The sequence below is a fragment of the Hakea prostrata genome, chromosome 3, assembly GCF_041222555.1.
Source record: "Hakea prostrata isolate BN-2017 chromosome 3, UWA_Hpros_2, whole genome shotgun sequence".
NCBI lineage: Eukaryota > Viridiplantae > Streptophyta > Magnoliopsida > Proteales > Proteaceae > Hakea > Hakea prostrata.
Window position 1 is genome coordinate 16991046 of NC_142602.1, and position 22672 is coordinate 17013717.

At 36.9% G+C, this 22672-nt stretch overlaps 2 protein-coding genes and 1 pseudogene across 3 annotated transcripts; all 3 read right to left on the reverse strand.

Annotated features, from left to right (window-relative positions):
• Nucleotides 1-397: 397 nt before the first annotated feature.
• LOC149021259 (uncharacterized) lies at nt 398-2494 on the reverse strand. The gene is made up of 4 exons (XM_089147076.1): nt 2374-2494; nt 1844-2292; nt 1158-1758; nt 398-1050 (listed from the first exon to the last, which is right to left on the reverse strand). The coding sequence occupies exons 1-4, from the start codon at nt 2491-2493 to the stop codon at nt 607-609; spliced, it is 1614 nt and encodes a 537-aa protein (XP_089003202.1). The 5' UTR covers nt 2494; the 3' UTR covers nt 398-606.
• A 549-nt stretch (nt 2495-3043) lies between these two features.
• On the reverse strand, nt 3044-8956 carry LOC149021260 (uncharacterized; annotated as a pseudogene). The gene is made up of 6 exons (XR_016172054.1): nt 8794-8956; nt 8247-8698; nt 7517-7544; nt 6831-7335; nt 3601-3672; nt 3044-3532 (listed from the first exon to the last, which is right to left on the reverse strand). The product of XR_016172054.1 is annotated as an uncharacterized LOC149021260 (transcript).
• Nucleotides 8957-14888: 5932 nt separating this feature from the next.
• On the reverse strand, nt 14889-20773 carry LOC149021261 (uncharacterized protein At5g49945-like). The gene is made up of 3 exons (XM_089149517.1): nt 19670-20773; nt 15677-15880; nt 14889-15582 (listed from the first exon to the last, which is right to left on the reverse strand). The coding sequence occupies exons 1-3, from the start codon at nt 20699-20701 to the stop codon at nt 15367-15369; spliced, it is 1452 nt and encodes a 483-aa protein (XP_089005643.1). The 5' UTR covers nt 20702-20773; the 3' UTR covers nt 14889-15366.
• Between the last annotated feature and the right edge of the window lie 1899 nt (nt 20774-22672).

Below are 22672 nucleotides of genomic sequence, written 5' to 3' on the forward strand. Positions count from 1 at the left end.
AAAAAAATAATATAAGCTTGTAATTTATCCATGGATTATCTATTTATAGTTTGGGATATTCAAATCATAGATATGACCACTCCCAATTGTATACTTTATTTTAGTCTACGGTTAGTAGCATGGCTTAAACATTTTTCCATGAAAAACATCACCATCCAAAGATATAAAGGAGTCATTGGATTCACCGCTTGTCCATATATTTTTAAGTAGCTTTCAGGTTGATTTGAGTGGAGTGCACATCTCAATACTCAATTTTTATTTATCTTTTTGTACAACGGTACTCTTTGTATATACAGAATGAGAATATTATCAGTAAGGGTTGAACCTACAATCTCTTTACTAAAAGGTGTAGGTCTTATCAACCAAAAAATCCGACTTTCGCAATAGTAAAAATTTCAGAAGCTATGAGAGAGCCTGTCACTTTTAAAAGAATGGCTTGTTTTAGTTTAGAGGAGTTGATTTAATTTAAATCTGTTTATGGTAGGTTCAGCTATTGGTGTTTACAGATCTGTAACAATCAAAGCTTGATACAACTGAAAATAATAAACTGCATAGGCCTGAATGCTAACAAATCAAAGGCAATCTAACAGATTATTCCACTTGAACTCAAACATCAAGAACACAGAAAGCATAGAGTGAGCCGTTCCCTGTTAAGGACGCTCTGTAGCCATTTCCAACGTAGATGCATCCATTGCTAACCGACATGCCACCATTTACAGAGACACCAGTGTTGTAAGACCACAATATTGTCCCTTTTGCAGCACTCATTGCATATATAGTCCCTTGTGAATTTGTAGAACCAGCAAACAAAACACCATTAGCCACACTAACAGGTCCTTGTGAAGTAACATTGCTTGGGTTTGCAGTTGACCACAGGACCTTGCCTGTTGAAGCATCCATTGCCACCCACAAACCTGCTGTTGTGTTTTTCTTAGATGGTGTAAGGGTGAAACTCTCATGAAGTCCATTGTTGATATTTGTGTATACCCTCAAACCATCTGTTGCAGCTCCCCATATTCCTCCACCAAGATAGCTACCAGGTCCTGCAAACTGCACTAACCATGCTTGTAAGAGCCCAGATTTCACTTGGGCATTATGAGACAGTATTTTCAGACTTCATATAAACATAACAGAGAAATAAATAGAAACAAACTTACTGTAACCCAGATGATATCACCAGTATCACGATCCAAAGCCCAAGCATAACCACTTTTCTGCACAGCAGCTAGAACATCACGTTTGGTTCCATTGACAAATATGGTGAGCATCATGGGTGCTTCACCAAAATCAGCATCTGGGTTTGGACCAGGAGGGCAGTTGGGTGTTGAAAGATTGTTGCAAGCAATATACCATAGGTCATAACCCCCTAGTTGCTTATACCAGGTGATGTTTCCTGTATCCATATCAAAGGCCAAGAAGGAATTCTCATGGTTCTCTGGTTCAATGCACTTGTCTGGCTGAGTTGGGGTTGTTTGGTTATTCTCCTTTGCTTGGCAATCCTTCACATATTGTGGAGCAGAGTAAAGATTTCCAGTCGCAACATAAACATGGTTTCTGATTACATCAATGGAGGGACTACTTCCCCATATCGCAGCTCCTGCATAGGCTCCTAATTGACCACCATTGTCTGGAAGAGTGTAGGTTTGCCATAGAATTTTGCCTGTTTGGATATCTAATTTCGAAAAACTACCCCGGAAAGTGCAGCATTGGCTGGTATCTAAGATTTCTTCTAATGAAGATGTTCCGACATAGAAAGCTCTGTAGAAAGCTGTCAAAATACATGAATAAATGGCTCCAGATACTAATACTAATAATAACAATGATGATATTGATGATGACTAACCCATTATATGCAGTCCCAGACATGGTAATAAGAGCTCCAGGGTGGCTATCAAGCTCAGTTAACCAGACTAAATCACCGGTCGATCGTTCAACTGCAATGACAACACAAGGTCCATAAATTCCGATGATCAGAAGTTCTCCGGCGACCGTCGGGGTGGATCTAGATAATGGCACATTCAACCCAGTAAATTCAGCTGATCCATTAAGCCCAGTTAGTGCACTTAAATTTCTCTCCCACACCAGAGATCCATCATACTCCTTAATAGCATAAATATTCCCATCCCAAGTTGGGAAATAAAGTATCCCATTAGAGATGGAAGGTGTAGCAGTTATACTACTATTTGCCAAGAATTTCCATTTCAGTTCCAATTTCTTGACACTTTCTGGGCTTATCAGAAACTCTTCAGAAGCATATCTGCTGTTATATATGTCTCTGCCATGGTTTAGCCACTGTAACAAAAGATGGCTAATTAGTTAGTGACCATGCAAAATGTGACAAAAAGAATAAAGCCAGAACTATAAAACACTTACTTCAGAAGCAGCTGCATTTGGCAAACGAGATAGGCACAGTGAAGAGAGAAGAACCAACAACACAAGAAGCCCACCGTGGTTTCTGAAGGAGCTTCTTGCAATCGCCATTGATGAAGGCATATCTAGCAGCCCACAATGGGAAGGGGCTGCTAATCTCCCTGTTATAACATGGAGTTGTTTGACTTTATTTTGGTGTTAAATAATAGAAGATAAGCATTAATGCAGGGAGTACTAATCTGGGTTTTTTGAATAATAAAAGATGGATACTTGTGTCACACAAACTCTGATGGAATAATTTTTGTATGATCAAATATCATTTGTGGATTATTTATTTATATGCTAAATTCAAATCATTAATATGGTCCATCACAATTATATATCTCAAGGTCTCGAAGGTACCAATTCTTGATCCTTGGACTCCAAGAAGAACAATTAATTCTTGACCATCGAATCATTAATCACTCTATTCACTTAATCCAATAAAAAGAAGGGAAAAAAAAAAATGGAATGATAAGAGTCATAGGATTAACAACTTCTTCATGTTCTTTTTATAGTTTTCAGTGGAATGCACGTTGCAACAGTTGAATTTCTTAGACGGTATGAGCAACCGAATTGAAAGCCACAATTACAGAGCAAAGCTCAAACCATGAAAATAATCTCCCAGTATAGTTTATATATTTGATTTATATTCATAAATGAGACACACAGAAGGCATGAAGTGATGTTTTAGCTCCACCAATCTGTAGCCGTTTCCAACATATATGCATCCATTGCTTACTGAAACTCCAGCATTCACATAGACACTAGTCTCATATACTCATATGACCATAAAATTTTCCCTTTGGCAGTACTCATTGCAATCACAGTTCCTTGTGAATTTGTAGACCCAGCAAACAGAACACCATTAGCTACAGTTACAGGTCCATAACTAGTAGCATTGCTTGGGTTTGCTATCAACCATAGCACATTGCCTGTGGAAATTAACCATCCATGGCTACCCATCCACCTGCTGTTGTGTTCTCTTTAGATGGTGTTAGGGTGAAATTCTTTTGAGCACCATTTTTTATGTTTGTGTACACCCTCAAACCATCTGTTGCAGCTCCCCATATCCCTCATCCAATAAAGCTACCTGGTCCAGCAAACTGCACAAAAAAAGTTACTCTTCCAGCAGAGAGATTGTTTCTAGATTTTCATATAATCAAAGTAAGATTTTTTTTTTTATTTTACTTAAAGTAGCCCAGATTATGTCACCATTATCACGATCCAAGTCCCAAGCATAGCCACTTTTCTGCACAGGAACTAGGATATCACGTTTAGTTCCATTAACAACAACAGTGAGAATCATGGGTGCTTCACCAAAATCAGCATAGAACCATATGTCATACCCTCCTAGTTGCCTATACCAGGTGACGTTTCCTGTGTCCATATCAAAGGCCAAGAAGGAAATTTTGAAGTATATGAAATCATATTTTATATGGGGTATTGTGGAAATTTGAATGATAAAATATGTTTCAAGTAATTAATGAAGTCAGACTCTTAATAACCCCACCCCCAATATCCTGAAATAATTTATTTATTTATTTTTTTCATTTGGATAATTTTCAACGGACCCTGATGTTTAGCTCTACAAATAGTTTTTGGTCCAGTAGCATTGAGAATTTTTCTCTGAAAGTTTCTATAATTTCTTAAAATTTTCATTAAGAATTTCTTTTTTTTTTTTTTGGTTGCCAACCCCGGTTCCAAGGCTTTGCCCTGACTAATCCGGTGTTTGACCCCGGTCGTACACCTGGCTGTGGTGGGTGAGTCTCCCAGTGGGAATTTTTTGCATCCACAAGGTTTCGATATCGGAACCTTGCTTAAGTAGACCAAGTTACTTGCCACTTGGACCAACCCCCATTGGTTCATTAAGAATTTCTAAAAGAGCTTACTTTCTTATGGTGTGTACGACTGTACTCGAATAGATAGTTCTTCGATGGTAAGCTATCCAAAAGTTAACCATGAATTGCAAGAGAATACTTATAATAAAAATTTTCTAGAAAAAAAATGTCATTATTATTATCATCATCAACATTATCATGGTTGTTCTTCACCCTAAATGCTCAACCACCATGCGAAAAACCTACTGGTATTCATATATGATAATTTTAAAATTATTTTTATTGTTTTTATTCTTAGGAATAACAAGGACAAGGACAAATTAAATTAATTTGACTTATAGTCGTCACTTTTGAAGATTTTAAACCCAAAAAAAAAAAAAAGTCAAATGACTACTAGTCCATATTTTAGAGTCCCCCAAGTTGCAAACTCTGCACAATGGAAACTTCAAAGTTTTGGGCTGAAATCCCAACTGAACATCTAACTTATATCCCTTATAACTGATACTCAAATGCAACACAGAACCATGCCAGAATTGTTAAATCTGAAGAGAAATCTTTATTTCATTTATTTGAATATTCTCTGCATTTCAGTTCTTCTTATCCAACCCTAGGGAGGTACATTAATTACAAGGGCTTCAGGATCAGGGTGATCAGAATCAACAATCACAATCACACGGTTGCAGCAAACGTAAGGAACAATATCCCCTCTACCCACAAGCCAAGGTGTCACATATGGGTTCTCTTTCTTGATTACCTCCACAGCTTCTTTTCCTTTCACACCTATGAGCTTCGGCCATTCAACTATGGTTACTGCAAAACAAAGAATCCAAGGTATGTAATGGAATTTGTAAGTTAATCAGCTTTGAGAATTTGAATGGTTGTTATTGACATGAATTGTCAAACATTCACTTGCTAAATGCTTGATCATGGGTGCAAGTTATGAAAAATAACATTTGAAAATAGAGAGGAAGACCACACCACATACCTGGTGGAAAATGATCAGCACAAGAAGGTTCAAAACAAACGCAGGAGTCACAGGGTGGGTAAGGATCGGCCATTGCTTGAGGGCACAAGCTACCTAGCCACCAAGAGTTTCTTCATGGGCAAGAAATTTAAAGATCTCTATTAAATAAAGATTAATTTAGAGTAGATTTTATTTAGTTGGGATCGCGGGTAGAGGATTGCACTATCTTCACACTTCTCAACCACATAATCAGGTAGGGGTCTACCTTTGATCTACTTCATCAATGCTCAGTGGTAAGTCCCCTCTCAAATGTATGGTGAAAATGTGGAAGAGTAGCACAATCCTCTGCACTCGCAGATAGGCAATTCAAACTCGATGTCATTGTTCTTTTGGAAATAGCATTCAATTTCATTTATGGTAGGGGCTGGAAATAGCATTCAATTTCATTTATGATAGTGGCTGGAAATGGCATTCAATAATTACAATTGATTTATCCAAAAAGAAATTTACTGGTTTGAAATGACCATTCATTGAATTTGGATCCTCTCCACCCAGCTGACATACAACCATACACTGATGCTCACATGAGAATCAGAGTACGGCAGTGTGGGTCCCACACTCACACTCATGTGAATGAATCGATGTATGGATAGGCTAGGTGGAGAGGATCTGGACTCGATCCCATCCATCGGGCTAAATCGGTATATTCACTTATTCTAATAAAAAAAATAAACATACACTAAATGATAACAGTCACAGGATTAACAACTTATTCATATATTTTTTTTCGTAGTTTTCATTAGATTTGAGTGGAATACATTTGAATTTCTTAGATGCTATGAGCAATTAAAGCATAGTTATAGAACAAGCTTCAAACCAAGAAAATAATCTCCTGATATAGTTCACATATTTGAATATTCATAAATCAGAAACACAGAAGGCATGAAGTGATGTGTTAGCTCCACGCAATCTGTATCCATTTCCAACATAGATGCATCCATTGCTCACTGAAACTCCAGAATATACAGAGACATTAGTGTTATACGACCATAATATTTTCCCTTTGGCAGTACTCATTGCATATACAGTTCCTTGTGAATTTGTAGATCCAGCAAACAAAACACCATTAGCCACAGTTACAGGTCCATAACAGGCAGCATTGCTAGGGTTTGCAGTCGACCATAGCACCTTGCCTGTGGAACCATCCATGGCTACCCACCCACCTTGGGACCGGAGGGGCCCTTTAGATGGCCCTAGGGGATTTTTTTCGAGCACCATTGTAACTATCATTGTTTTTTTCCTTATTTCTCTATCTTTAAATGTGAAATACCACTATTTGGCCTCCCTCCAAAAATTAAAAATAACAATTTAAGATAAAAATGATGGGTACAAATGTCATTTATAATCTCTATCTAATGATTATTATTAAATCCCTAGTTTTAAGGAATAAAAGGTTAAATTCTAATTAAAAACTAACTCACGATCCCTGAATTTCTCCTTATATATTCTCTCTTATTTTAATTTCTATTTATTCTCTCATGAATCTCCTCTTTTATTCCTATTTTTCCATTATCACGGTCCAAAGCCCAAGCATAGCCACTTTTCTGCACAGCAACTAGAATCATCACGTTTAGTTCCATTAACAACAACAGTGAGCATCATGGGTGCTTCACCAAAATCAGCATCTGGGTTTGGACCAGGAGGGCAGTTTGGTGTGGAGAGATTGTTGCAAGCAGTGAACCAAATGTCATACCCTCCCAGTTGCTTATACCAGGTGATGTTTCCTGTATCCATATCAAAGGCCAAGAAGGAATTTTCATGGTTGCCTGGTTCAATGCACTTGTCTGGCTGAGTTGGGGTTGTTTGGTTATTCTCCTTAGCTTGGCAACCCTTTACATATTGTGGAGCAGAGTAGAGATTTCCAGTTGTGACATAAACATGGTTTCTGAATACATCAATGGAGGGACTGCTTCCCCATAGAGCAGCTCCTGCATAGCCACCCAGTTCACCACCGTTGTCTGGAAGAACGTAGGTTTTCCACAATATTGTGCCTGTTTGAATGTCTAATTTTGATAAGCTACCTCGAAAGGTGCAGCACTGGCTGACATTCACGCCTTTCTTCTAGTGAAGATGTTCCAATATGAAGGCTCTGTAGAAAGACATTGATCATTAGCTTGGCAAAGTCTGAAGGGGGGACACTTGCCCACATCTCTGGGGTGGTTCTCCCTGAGCCCTTGGTGTGTCCTTTGGTGGTCGTTGCCCCCTTTTTTTTTGTTTATTTTTTTTCTTTTCTCCTCTGCGCCCCAAGGGAGGTTCCAATATAAAAGGCTCTGTAGAAAGACATTGATTATTAGCTGGGCAATGTCACAATAAGAAGGGAAAAAAAGAAAGAAAATTAATGTTGCACCACATCTACTGGGTAAGTTTGAATCTGACTCAAATCCTCGAGAACCTTCTATGTATGCGGAGTTGCTTCAGCGCACTGAGCTACCATTTGTAAGGATCACTTTTGGTGATCGAGATTGACCACCCATTTTGATTTTTTTTAAGGGAAGATTCATCTTACGACTTGAGTAACCTTCCCTTCAAGTTCGGGTTATCTTCCACTTTCGATATATGACAAAGGTTACTAGTTCTTTTTAGCTAGCTACATGGTATTCACTTTTATACATGTAAGTGTTGAAGAACACAAGCAAAATGCACTCAAAGAATTGATCATGGTTCGACAAAACTGTTTATGTCCACTAGAGAGATTCCATGAGAAGTTCATCATTTTCACACCTTACAAAGTATTGTCGTTTGCCTACGTTATTTTCTTGGGTTATTTCATACCGATTATTTTTAAGAAAACCCCAAATCCTAATCCCTATGACCTATAAAATTACAATTATAGTCCTAATAATTGATTGAAAATCCATTCCAATTACAAATACATCCAAGACCCAAGTCACATCTATCACTCCACACACAAAAGAATAAAAAAAATAATAATGTTAATAAATAGGTAAATAAGACAAATTAATCTTACTAACCCATTGAATGCAGTACCAGACATGGTAACAACAGCTCGAGGATGACTATCAAGTGTAGTTGACCAGACCAAATCGCCGGTAGCTCTTTCCACCGCAAAAACAACACCAGGCCCATAAAGTCCGACGATCAGAAGTTCTCCGGCGACTGTTGGTGTAGCTCTTGCCAACAACACGTTCGCCGGAACTCCACCAACAAAACCTGTTGCATTAATCCCTGTGAGCTCACTCACATTTCTCTCCCAAACCACAGATCCATCACACTCCTTGATCGCATACAAACTTCCATTCCAGCTTGGGAAATAGAGTGTCCCATCAAAGATGGAAGGCGTTGCTGTTATACTTTTTGCAAAGAATGGCCATTTGAACTCCATCTTCTTAACACTTTCTGGGTTTATCAGAAACTCGTCCGAAGCATGTCTGCTGTTGAATATATCTCTGCCGTGGTTTAGCCACTGTGAACAAAAAATGAATCATTAACAGCCCAGGCCAGGCCAGGCTAGCCATCATCATGCATATGTGAAATACATAGAGAATGAGAAATTCTTACTTGTGAAGCTGCTGTACTGGGTAAACGAGATAGGCATAGTGAAGAGAGAAGAGCCAGTAGCACAAGAAGCCCACCATGGCTCCTGTAAGAGCTTCTTGTGAACTCCATTGACGAAGACATAACTGGAAAACTCACAATGGAATGGAGCTTCTTGTGTTCTTAAATATCAATCGTAATAATGGATCTGTTTGACTTATTTTTTGTTTTTGGTGTTAATGACAAAGGATAAGAATGCAGAGATAAGAAGTTACATGATTTAATAAGTGAATTGCTAGGAAATTTGGGTTTTCTTCAATAAAAGTACTGAATTAAACAGTTGTCATCCAAAATCAACTCCACTTATAATTTTCTCTTATGACAAAAAATATTGTTTCATCAATATGTTGAATGCCACTCACGTTGATGAATTTGAAAATACGTTTTCTGCTCATTACTCAATGGTAGTACTACAAGGAAGTGAGTTTTCAACCAAAATAATGAAGGAAAACTTTTACTTACATCAATATTTCTATAGTAGTATGAATCTTGATGAGATAGATATTGTTACATCACAAAGAATATAGATTTGAGCATAAATGTGAAGTTGTTTCGTTGCAACTTAGAAGAGCTTACTTTTTCATAGAGTATACTCGATAGTTCATGAATTGTAATTGTATTACAAATTCTTCAAACACACAAAAAATGAAATTGCAATACAATTGAGAGATGAAGATCTTTAGCCAATCCGGAGAGCTTGAAGTTGCAACTGAACGAACCACTAATCAATGAGATTGAGTCACACCTTGAGTGCTATCTTTAAGGTAATTGATGCACCCTACTATCAAGGGTTCTTCGCACCACCACCTCCAAATTAAAACAACCTCCAACTAGAAGATGAGGTAGTTCTTCTAGTCCCTTCAAGGAGCCAAAAGCTAGAGCACAACACTTAGACAACTCAAAGAAAACAATGAACTTTGTAAAACAAATAATGTGAATATGAGGAGTGTCTCTATTGCACACCACATGCAAGGAAGAATTGGGTTTATATAGGCCCAAACCATACCTTACACCCCTTATGATTCTTAAGGCAATGAATCGGATTTAATCCATTCAATAACCTTAACCTCACTCATGGTAATGGCCATATATGAATGGTCATTAAGTTGAAATGAGAATTGATGGTCAAGAGCTTCAAGTAAGCCCACCACACTACCATGATCAAGACCTTTAAGACCTATAACCAATGTCATGAAGAGCCTCATAACCAAGGTCATAAAAGACCTCATTTATTCATGGTGTCTCATTACAACACAATTAAATAAAAGAAATTTTATAAAAAAACCTAACATATTTATATTTTTTATTCAAATTATAAATATGGTCAACCACAATTTTTTTGGTCTATGGTTAGAATGGCCACTTGAAGATTTTAAACCAAAAGATAAATAATTACATGATTACTAATTGTTTTACAGTTTTTTCTCACAAGTGGCACACTCTCCACAAGACCAGTCGATTTTATTACTATTAAAAAAATTGTTAAACGTGAGAATTCATAACTAATTTAAGTATTGAACTAACCACTTGTCATCCAAAATCAGATACACTAGTATTTTTTTAAAAAAAATTTATAAACAATTCAAAACAGAGAAAAGAATACAAGAGGGAAAAGGGAGTGATCTAATCCCTAGGTAATAACTATGAACATGTTCTTGACAACAATAGAAAACTTAGAGCTGACATATTTGCAAATGGATTTTCAGATCAGCGCTAGAAGAGTGAGATTAATCTTGGTTTGACTAATATGGCTATAAGACATTTAATTATCTAAAACGTATGAAGTGTCTCACCTAAGGTGAATAAAGATTTTCTTGTCGATATATACCATTTGGTATCATCGAATGATCATGGAAAAAAGTACTTTCAAATTCATCAACATGGACGATATCAAACTTATTAATGAAACAAGAATTGTATTTTATGATCACATCATAACCATGCAAGGGTACATTTAGTATTCTTAAAAAGTAAATTTAAGTTTGAATCACTTTGAAATTTTTATAAAATCACTTTAGTACCAAATGTAAAATGCAAAAACCAGAAAATACATGAAAACTAAAATAGCAAATCGAAGAACAACCAAATAATAGGATTGAGATGCATGAACTCAACAATAATAATAATAAAAAAGTAAGTCATTAAACAACAAATTGAAGAACAACCAAATAGTGCGATTGAACTGCAAGATTCGACTATGATAAAATAAAACAAAGTAGGTCATTTCATTATCTTCTGTTGGAGAGAAGAAGTGAAAAATAAATTGAACTTCTACAAGTATTTCAATCAATGTGTAGAGACAATATTTTTGTTAAAATGAATGCCAAGAAACACAAGGGTTGAAGTGTAATCTATCGAAACAGTAAAGATGTCGGATTCCATCTAAATCCATCTTGAATGATCTAGACTCCATCGAAATGGGTCTCTAAACTTATAGGTCTAAATAGTAAAATTTGAAAAGAACTGTTTATTTCATTATTTCATTGTTTCATCAACAACCCACTTGCATACATAAGAACCCTTATCCAACTTTGGGAATCAACATAAGAATGCATGGCTTTGGGAACCTCTTACAACATACCATTGTAGAGTTGGTCCGTTGGTAAGACTAACGTACACTTTTTAGTGAAGAGGTCGTGGGTTTGATCGGTTTAATGATATATTATGTAATACCCTGATCCTCAATATATAGAAAATTGATTAGATGCGTAGAAATGTGACCTATCTGCATGGTAACGATGTCGGATTCCATCCAAATAATGATCTGGCCTGACTCCATCAAAATGGGTCTTTAAACTTATAGGTCTAAATAGTAAAATTTGAAGCAGAAGAAAAGAAAAGAAAAAAAAAAAAAACTGTTTTATTTCATCAACATCTTTATTTCATAATATCATTATTTCATCGACATCTGACTTACATGCATAAGAAAGATTATGGGAGCAAGGGGAAGGATAGGGACAGTGTCTTTCCCAGTTTCCCTTACCAAACTTTGGGAATGAACAAAACCTTAGCTTCAGGATCCACATGGTGAGAATCAACGATTAATAAAACGCGATTGCAGCAAAACACCTGAGGAAAATATCCAGGTTTTGGCACAATCCAAGGCCACACCATGTTGTTTTCTTTCCTGACCACCTCTGCAGCTATTCTCCCTTTCACACCCACTAGCTCTGGCCATTCAACTTTGGTCCCTGCAAAAAATGAAACCCAGAAACCAAAAATCAAAATTTGCTTTGAACCCAGAAGTACTAGAATTAGAATTGTGAGTGAGCAAGGGAGGTAGGTAGATAGGTTACCTGGTGGAAAATGTTCAGCACAGCCCTGCTTCTCACAATCGCAATACACACAATCAGGGTATTCCATTGCTCCCTAGCTAGCTCTTCTCACTTTGACCATGCAAGCAATTTTCTGTGCTATATATATAGACCTAAAGAATCCATTGCCAAAGTTTACCTACCACAAAAGGTGAATTAATTGCTTATCCTTTTGTTTTTTTTTTTTGGTAAATTAATTAATTACTTGCTTATCTTAGAGGCGAATTAAATGTAATTATTGTTCTACCAAAAAAAAAAAAAATGTAATTATTGTTGTATTTATTTCATTCTTTTTTACTGCCATTTGAGACATTTCCATTCCTAAGCTTATCAGAAACTTGTCCGAATTAAGACTTGGAGATGTATTCTCCAACCTAAAAATCACTAGTAATTAATCTGATTGGATTTGGAAGTTTCTCAATCAAGGATTCACTTGGATTACTAGCTAGTGGTTTTCAAAGGGATGAGCATTCTCGCTGATTCTCTATTTTCCAATGATAAACCAACAAATCAAGTTTAGTAAATGGAATATCATCTATCTTAAAGAGAACCTATTTACTTAGGGCCTATTTGGTTACATGAATCTAGAGATTTCAAATCTCTAGATTAATGAATATGAGAATTATACTCGTTTGGTTGTAAAAATCTCTAGATTCATGAAATCTAGAGATTCACATTTTTACACTAAAAACGTGAATCTGTAGATTTATGGGTAAGGGTTGAAATCCATAGATTTCAAAAAAGTTATACATTTACACATTCACAAAAATCAAGTCGATCAAATAGTTTTTTAGGATGAATCCACAGATTTCATTCCACAACCAAACATCTAATTTTATAAATTATAACTCCACACATTTGAAATCTATAGATTTGAAATTTCTAGATATTTGAAATCTCCAGACTCATATAACCAAACAGGCCCTAAAAAAATGTATAACTATCAAGGTTTAAAGTATCGGTATCGAGTATCGAATCGGTTAGTTGATTTTAAGAAACGTATCGTCCCGTATCGAGTACTGTATCGCTTTGGCTAATGTATTTTAGTGTAATTCAATGGAGAGACGTATCGAGATGTATCGTATCGATTGGGTTAAATATGGATATGTATCTGCTAGTATGATATGGTATCGTGGGATACTTTAAACCTTGATAACTATTTCAAAAGTCTTATCAAAACCTTTTATGCTAAAGAAAAACTATTTACTTTTTTTTTTTATTTTTTTTTATTGGGGCCGCCCCGGGCCCCCGGGGGGCCCTTTTTTTTCTTCCTCGGGGGCTTTTATATAATTTGTTGGGGTTCATCTAGTAATTTGTACTTTTTCCGCCGGTTTGGTTCTTATGGTTCATACCTAATTATATTAGGGGTTGGGGTTGGCTCCGTATGCAACATTTTCTCATTTTGGTTTCCTCTCATTACATCAGGACTTCCATGGTAGCATCTTGGTCCCGTATCTCGGTTTTAGTTGGTTCTTGGTGAAGATAATAGAGGGCTTTTGATCGCTGGGTGGGCGACCATGGTCTTTTGGAGACGAGGTTACTATCGGTTTGTATTCCTCTTTCTTCTCTAGGTCTCGATCTCCAAACTTTGGGTTGGTCCGATCCCGAGGGGCCGACCCGTATCATGTCTTCGCTTCTCTTGTCTTGATCCCGTCGGCCCAGAGAGGGCATGAGGTTTAGATTCTGATCACATAATTAATATAGAACGGACCTCGAAATGATAAGAACTCGGACCTCCTATGTGGAAGCGTTGGCCTTTTGCCAATAAAGCCACCCCTCGGGGTTAAAAAAAAAAACTATTTACTTAAAAGAGGCACGTTCAAATGGAATCCAGATTTGCAATCCGTCGGGGAAGCACTCTATGCTCCACAACAGCTTAATCACCACAAAAATGTGTGGGGCCTAAAGGGATTGGTGATTTTTTTTTTTTAATTTTTATTTTATTCTTGTGTTTTACAAAAATCTCTATGGGCTCCACACATTTTTGTGGTGGTTAAGCCGTCGGGAGCACAGAGTGCTTCCCCGACGGGATGCAGATCTTGGCTCGTTCAAATGCAAGTCTTTGATATATTTCATGCATCAATTTTAAATTTAAATTATTTTAAAATTTTTATAAAATCATTCTAATGCTAAATTTAAAATGTAAGAACTAAAATATACTTGAATACTGAAATTATAACATAAAATAAAAAAATATGGATACATAAGATCATTTATTATTCTTCAAATAGAAATTTCAAATTTGGATTACTTAGAAAATTTTATAAAACTACTTGATATCAAATGTGAAATGGACAAAACAGAATATACATGAAAACTAAAGTCATATATCAAATGAAAAATATGAAAAATATAAATCATCTTTTATATTTGATATTCTTTAAATATAAATTTGATTATTTTGAAAATTTTGGAAAGTTGTTCTGATATCAAATGTAAAACAACAAATGGAAGTTCAATCAAATAATAGAATCTAGCAACATGAACTCTACTGATCGAAAATAAAGTAGGGGATTTCGTTTTCTTCAGTTGCAAGAGTGCATATTGATGGCCATCAATTGCAGCAGGCGAGTGAAAAGTAAAATGAACTTTTATTCAAATCAGATGAAATTGCTGTTCACGAAAGTGGCTATCTTTGTTAATCTTTTGGTGAGATGAGTAGCCGATCAGAGTTCACACTTTTTTTTGGTGGAAACAGTTCATACTTTGTAAATGAATCTATACCCATACATGGGGAAGCAGTTCTGGTTCCTATTTGATACAAAGTCAAGGAAGCTAGGGACTGAAAGAGAAGCTTGGAACTCTTCTGCTCGTTTGATATGAAAAACCAACAAACCTTCCACATGAAGATGACAATCATCAAAGCCCCTGAAATAAAATCCACTAGATTCAAAATGAAAAAAATGATCCTGAACGTGGTCAAACAGTTTTCATCAGTCTTTGGATTTGAATGCACTTGAGTCTTCATTCAAATCGGACTACTCTTAATATTACAACAAAAGTACATGGTTTAGGGTTTTCCTTGAGTCAATCTATTAATCACCCAAAATCTTTCAATGCTTACATTTTGACTTAAATATGGGAAGAATGACTAAAATTCATCGTTGGATGAGAAGGGACCAACTTGTTATTAGCATCAAATATTTAGCCCAACAACCCCTGGATGAGCAAACTGAGAGAACCAACAGATTTGCAATGTTGCGAGCAATCACGAAATTAAGCTCTAGTGAGCACGCTTCACTTTCGGCATTGCCTTCCGTGCACGCTCTTTCGCTTCTTTCTTGCGAAGTGCTTCTGCACTGAGCTTTGCCTCAGCCTCCTCCATCATCTTTCTCTTCTCTGCCTTCCTCTTCTGCAAAGCTTCCTGCCTAGCATTTAGAAGCTCTTTGTATGCCTCTTGGGCAGCCTTAGTCCTTGCTGCTTCAGTTTTGGAGCGAACCTGGAGTCACAAAGAATTGAAATAAAGATAAGAAATAGAACCTACATGGTGATCAGACTAAAGCACTCAGAGTAGAAGGGTAAACAATCCAAACCTGTGAACTGACTTTATATCGCCCAATCAAGTCAATGTAGTATGGTACAAGAGCCACCAATCGGGTCATGTCTGCCATGTGGTTGGCATCTGGAAGAGCAAACTTGAATGACAGAATTTTCCTGTGTGTGCCCGAGAATTGATCAGAAAAATGCATTGAGATGAACCCTTTCCCAAAATTCTCAAATGCTTTTGCACCAAAGACCTGCAGATGAAGATTAATGCACATAAAGGTCCATATTCTAATATTCTAGTAACAAATGATATTGTATGATGGTCAAAAAAGAAACAAGCATAGATAAAGGGTCCTTGTGTTTTCAGACAACTCAACAAGGTTACATAATGAAATGAATCAACTGTCCAGCCACTAAAAACTGCTGTTATTCTGGAAAACCAGCATGAAGTCAAGGCAACACTTTCTATTAGATACTCATCCGAACCTAAAATGAAAAATTCAATGCAGACAACAAATTTATCCGAAACTAATAACAAGAAATCACCATGTTACAATATCAACAAAAATACACAAAATAAAGGGGAGCATTTAAAGTTATCAGGCCACCTACCAAGCTTGGCTCAGTGGCTTTCTTTCTGCTATTAGACAAGCTTAGCAGATGCTTACACATTTTGGACAAATCTAAGTTACTGTTCATCCATGCAACAATATCAGCCAAAATAAGTTTCACTAAAATCAAAATCAAGCTCCAGAAAATATTTCTAATATATAAAGCAAATGTTTTTCATAATTGGAATCCAAGTAATGCAATCTTTGGATTGTCATGCCTCATTCTGCCATGTTAAAGAGTGGACTGGCCAAAAGTCAAATTTTGGACCCAGAATTCAATCGTATACTTTCCTTGTATAGGAAATATCATCCCATATGTCCATTCACGATCTTGGCAGTTAAGCATTTCTCAATGGTATATATTTTATCATCTGGCCAACTCCAATACAACTGAAACATGGCGTGTGAGCCGGAGAATCCAGGGTTAATCTGTTCAGAAAAATCCAGCCCCACCTGAATTGGTTCAAATGTTCCCAAGTTTAGGCCACTATTTCACCCATATATAAACCAATAAAATGAAATTATTGGAGTTTCCCCAGGTAGTGGGGTTTGGTCATGTTATAGGTGTAACCAAATGGTAACTTGAGAAATCAGACGAGTATATGACACTAACATGGAGGACGGGTAAGGACTAGCTAAATCCTACACACAAGCTCAGACTAGCAAATTATCATATTTCAAGTACCCAGTTTTCCTGGTCTAAGTACTTACTTTACAATCTTGATTTGAAACAAACATCTCAATGTTTTAGAACACTGAGCATAATAGTTGGATAATCAAATTGAGTTCAACGTGCAGACCACAAACCCTGGTCAGTTAAGCTTGAATGAAAATGAAAAGCCATCACTTCTGAATGTTACCAAAATTACTCCATATCATTTGTGTGAGTGTGTGTGTGTTTTTCGGTTGTGTGTGTGTGGGGGGGGGGGGGGGGAAGATCCATGTGCTATCCTCGCTGGACATGCACAGTTTTTCCAAAGCAGAGAAGTTAATAAAATTAACACTGGAAAGTGAAGGATACAGAAAAAAGACATTCATAAAAGAATTAAAGAAAAATTCTCATCTTGTTGTATGATAACATAGAGCAGAAAGCTCATCAAGTTTCTAGAAAGAACCAGATAACCAACACAACAGATTCAATTGCAAATTACACAAATACGAAAAGCACGACTTGATAGCACTGATCCGTGACAGGTCAAACTGATCTATGGAGACTGCTGAGCCACAAACCATAATGTATGTTGTTACTGAGATCAGTTAATGTACTGAGGCTCTGCTAATAAATTTGCACCTCTCCCATGAGTCCTTCAATACTAACGGTGTGAAAAAAGCTTAAAACCTTTCAGGTCACTTGATTTCCGTGCTAGGGCATGAAGACCTATGAAGGGTGGAAAGATAAATGAAGCCTCGATCTTGCAAGCACATATTTCAAATTTTATCTCTATATCCAACTCATAGAAATTACCTGTAGAACAAAGAGAAGCAGGTCTGTGTTTTTGGTATCTTCTCAATCATCAAAACAATGTTTATGACCACATCAAAAGAATAAGAGGAGAAAGAGGGGGGGGGGGGGGGGGAGAAGTGGCAAGAGTCAAAAGTCAGATAGGCTATTTGTTGAGCAGAAAATGAGGTCAGCATTTTCATTACGACTTCTATTCCATTACTAAGCCCAAAGAAAGTATGTACAGGCAGATTGAATTAGGCACCACTTGTTTGGGTGGGTCATCCTGTAAACCACTTCAACAGTTTTGGTGCCTAAGGCCTTCAAAAAGATGTTACATTGTCATGTTTGGCATAGAGGATATAGAAAACAGCAACTTCACCATAAAAAGTAAAATCGGGGAAAGATTAAAAAAAATATATATGGAAACCGCTGCATATAAACCTCCACATCCACCCCCAACACCCCCCCCCCCCCCAAAAAAAAAAAAACACACACACACACACACACGCATGCACTCACCAAGACCCACAAAAGATATGTTTTAGCACAGAGACACTCATTGAAGTCAGTGGATTCACATGCAGGAACCCAAGCATTGGAATGTTACACTTACCATTGAAATAGTTACTCGGGGAGTTGTTTTATACATACTCAACAAGCAAGAACAAAACCAAGATGGCTTTATCAACTGTATGTGATCATCCCTTACTAGGTCAGCCAGGGGACTTTATCCGACAATATATCACCTGATGCCCAAAGCTACAGTTGACCTAAAAATCCGTCGTTTCAAACACTGAGGCAAATGATGGAAAAAGATGCCATTGTAGATAAATGGGATTACTCTTATGACAATATATCCTTTATACTCTTGACAAACAAATTCCAATTCGGTAATGAAAAACAATTTTAAGTTCATATGGCAGATCTAAATTTCATCTGCACTGTTAAGACTTAAACATTGTAATCATCAATTTTTTGGGGAGTTTATTTCACCTATATTTTCTAAATTGTGAAAACATCCAGCATACCCCAAAAAAAAAAAATCACATGCATGAGGACCCATCATAATTTGATACTACTTCCTCATAGTCGTTTAAGTTTCTCACAAACATTTTGGAGCTATTTCTTTCTTTCAAAGATGGAAAGATTGGAACTCATCTCATTTGAGGCTGGATGCCAAATAATTTAAGATAGAATTTAGTTTTGACAGTCAGACTAGATTCCATCAAGGATAGAAATTCCCATAGAACTTCATAGATTTGGGTTAGTTTGTAGGCTCTCCTTTTTCATTGGAGATGGTCTGAGAACAAACAAGCTAACTCTTTGACACTAATCACTTTAACCTGATCCAGGACATCCACCATAAAATGAGAAATCCTATCATTGCAGATACTCAAGGATTCAGACAGCACCTTAATTCCTCTAAAATTACTGGTTTTTATTCTCTGAATGGTATGCATCTCTGTAAGTTCTTTTAGTTGATCCAGATGCCTCCATTGTAGAACCAACTTTGTAGGCCAACAGTCGGAACCTGTCAAAGGAATGACACAGAGAAAGGAGATTCAATACCTTCTGTGTGTCCCCAGTTACACATCACATGAAAGGGTACAGCCAAGGAAAACAACTCTTCCTTCTGTCCACAAACATTTTGCCAAATATCAAGCAAGTAATAGAACAGTGATGACCCTGTTTTCCCCTTCCTGCCCATGACTTTCACAATGTCTAAACAGTCAAAAACCCAGGCTAGAACACAGAGAAACCAAAGACAAGTGGATCGTGAGAGGAAAGAGTACTACTATTCCTTATTGCAAGATTCATCTGAGATGGGACTGGACTACTATTAAGCTACTTAAGGTATCGACTTCAGAACCCCATAGAATAACGGAAGCATTCATCTCCTATTAATTTGTTCAATTGTGCCCTTTTTTTCTGACAACCTAGTCTCAGGAAAGACTATCACAAAAATGGGAATAAAAGAATTTCACCTGATCGATAACGGTATCGTTGATCAGATCACCAGCTACCTCCCTGGACTCTGATATAACAGCCAAATCCTCAACAACCCATTTCCTATTACTCGATGGTGAAACCAAATTTGCAAACACCTGAAGATCCCTATACTCCTTGTGCATCACCTTGGCAGCCTTCTTCTTCGCAAGCGCAAAAACAACATGATCCATGGCATCATCATTCATAAAAACCTGAAAAGAAATCTCATCCTTACTTCGCACAATCAAATCATAAACTCGAGATATTAAATCATGTCGATTCTTAAGCTCCATGGTGGCGACCAAGCCCTGACAGTACCTCCTCCCACTAGCATAAAACTTAAATGCATTATGCCCTTCTTTCAACAACAATGGCGTATCCTTCCCATCACCAGTACCCAATAAACTAAAATTCTTATCGAAGATCGTATTCTTAGTGGCAAACACAGTAGCCCAAGCCAACGCAATCTTCTCATTCTCTTTCTTCCCAATAAAGTAATTGATCACGAAACAGATCAAGAAACTGATGCAAGCTATCTCGATACTGTAAGACCTGGGTTTCGCCGGCGGTTTAGTGGGTTTCAAATCTTCCTCCGGAGAAGATTGGGTCGCAGTTTCCGGCGACGTTTGTGGTGGTTCAGTGATCGGAATACCTTCGAATTCATCCTCGTCCCAGTAATCGTAGGCTGATAGTTTGGGAGAGGCATCAGAAGGCGGCGACGGAGCTGAAGTGGCCGGCTCTGGCGGGCCGTGATGAGTTTCGAAATCGGATTGGGTGATGGGAGGAGGAGGGACCAAAGACTGAAAGGGTAGATCAGTACTTTGGGAGGAATCAAGGGGCTCTTCTTCTGCTTCGTCTCCGAAGCCTTCAAAGTCAGCTGCAGCAACAAGGGCTGAGCAGCGGCCGAGTTCTTGGCCAACGACGGAGAAGACGGAGATAACGGCGAGGAAATACCAGAGGGTCTCACCTCGTGGTGCTAAGAGTGAGGATATTGGCCCGAACCAAAACGGAAGGATTGGCTTCGCCATGGCTCGATGGGTCTGCGAAAGAGTGACGAGTGAAGAAGAACGGAGGTGGAAGGGTGCGATCAGAGTCCAAATGAAATAGATTAAAACGACTTAGGAGCCGTTTGGATACTGGGAAATTCTCCATTTTACATTTATTCTTTCACTATCAAAAATGATTTTTTTACATTTATTTTCAAGCTGCATGCCAAAGCATAGAGTTCTGCAATGGTATTTTTCTTTTTCTTCTTTCTTTCATAAATTGACTTGCTTACATTAATATATAATTTTAATTTCTTAACAACAGATGGTGTCACTAATATATTTTCAATCTATAGAGGTCTACTAATAAATTGAATAACTCAAGTGGTGAAATTAATTTTAATGATAGTTTAAGGGATGGTACTTAAAATTTCTCTAATTTTTTTCCTAATGAAACAATTCTAGTCACCTTTAAAAATTTTACATATAAAATAATGATAAGTTCTACTCTATATATCCACTTACCAAGTTTCAGCATGAACATAAATGAAACATATAATTTGTTTTGTTCGAAAAAAGAGAGCAAATAATTGCTTAAAATATTTAAAAGATGTGTGAAACATATGGTCGAAAGTCTTACTAACAAGGAATCTTTTTGTGCATGTGTGTGGGAGTAAGGAAGTATTTTAGCGATGAAAATAATGGGACTCAATTCCTTGGAAGTTTTAAATGAACCCATATTTTGACATAGTATGATAAATGTTGGGTGTATATATAAGGGAGAATTTCTAGGTTTTTTTTTTAATGAAAAATCTCTAGTTCTAAGGATATTTAAACTCTTAAGCTCTAATTTATGAGGTGTTGATATTTACTAATTGATTCACTTGCTAGGATTTCTACTTTGTTTTTGACTTAGACCACAACCAAAATATTCCATTACAAAACACCTAAATGTGTTTTGTTTTTGTGAGACATACCAGAACCTTAGAACAAAGGCTAGGTTAGGCTAGTTTTCTAAGCCCAAGTCTTTTTAGCTAGGTTTGCAGCCCAAGCCCAACTTGGCTTTGTGGTCAAGTTACGATACTTCGGTCGAATCTAGCTTGATCCTAATTGACCTTGATTAGGCTAGCAGGGGCAGAGCTCCCCAGGGTCAGGGGGTCTGTGGCCCCCCCTCCCCTGTATTTTTTTAGAATTATGAATAAAAGCCCTTTCGGCCCTTTTTCTTTTTAATCCTTTGGTCATCTAGACCTCTTTCCAGTGTGAAATATTAGCACCTATCCTCCATGGTTATGTGAAAAAACTTTTTAAGAATAAAAACAATGGGTAGAAAAAGGTAAAAAGGTCATTGTAGCCCTTTTCCATGTTGAATCTTGACTCCTCCCCTACATACTAGACAAAATTTTATTTTTCTAAGCCTTAGAAAAACCTTTGAATACCTTTGAATCCAACATAACTTTGATTGATTGGGCAATGCTACTAGGTTAACCATTATTGACCATGATTTTATGCATTCAAATAAAAAAAAGAAGAATTAAATAATTTGTTTAATTGATAAAGATCAATAACTTATGGAATGACGTCAAGAATTTGAATTTTTCTGGAAACAAGCTTGAAACCTAAAATATACAAAATATCTTGCTTTATACAAAGCTACTAGCTTCAAGAAAAGAAAAAAAAAGCCATGACGTTACATTTTTTTATAACATCTTGAGCTATTACAAAAAGTAGTGTGATTTCAATGTTGAGCATGTGAAGCCGACCATCTATTTTGGTGTGTTCATAAATTGAAATGGACGGTTGAGATCGAAATTTCGGTCGAGATTTCAATCTTGATCGTTGGTTTTACGGTGCTGCCCATTTAATGCGCATCACTGAAGTGAAGCTCTACAAAAAACAACCTCTATTTATTATTTACCCAAAAAAAAGAAAAAAAAAAAAAGCCAGACTCCATTTGGAAATTGAAAATGGGCTAAGCCGGTCCAAACTTGAGCCACTAATCCTGCATTTTCCTAC

What these genes read in the sequence shown, in the direction of transcription:
- LOC149021259 (XM_089147076.1), bottom strand. Translation starts at nt 2,493, where the DNA reads ATGCCTTCATCAATGGCGATTGCAAGAAGCTCCTTCAGAAACCACGGT. An exon ending in CAAATGCAGCTGCTTCTGAA is followed by an intron (nt 2,293 to 2,373) that starts GTAAGTGTTTTA and finishes CTTTTGTTACAG; the next exon opens with TGGCTAAACCATGGCAGAGA. An exon ending in GTGATATCATCTGGGTTACA is followed by an intron (nt 1,051 to 1,157) that starts GTAAGTTTGTTT and finishes TGGTTAGTGCAG; the next exon opens with TTTGCAGGACCTGGTAGCTA.
- LOC149021261 (XM_089149517.1), bottom strand. Translation starts at nt 20,701, where the DNA reads ATGGCGAAGCCAATCCTTCCGTTTTGGTTCGGGCCAATATCCTCACTC. An exon ending in ACGATACCGTTATCGATCAG is followed by an intron (nt 15,881 to 19,669) that starts GTGAAATTCTTT and finishes CTTCATCTGCAG; the next exon opens with GTCTTTGGTGCAAAAGCATT. An exon ending in GATATAAAGTCAGTTCACAG is followed by an intron (nt 15,583 to 15,676) that starts GTTTGGATTGTT and finishes TTGTGACTCCAG; the next exon opens with GTTCGCTCCAAAACTGAAGC.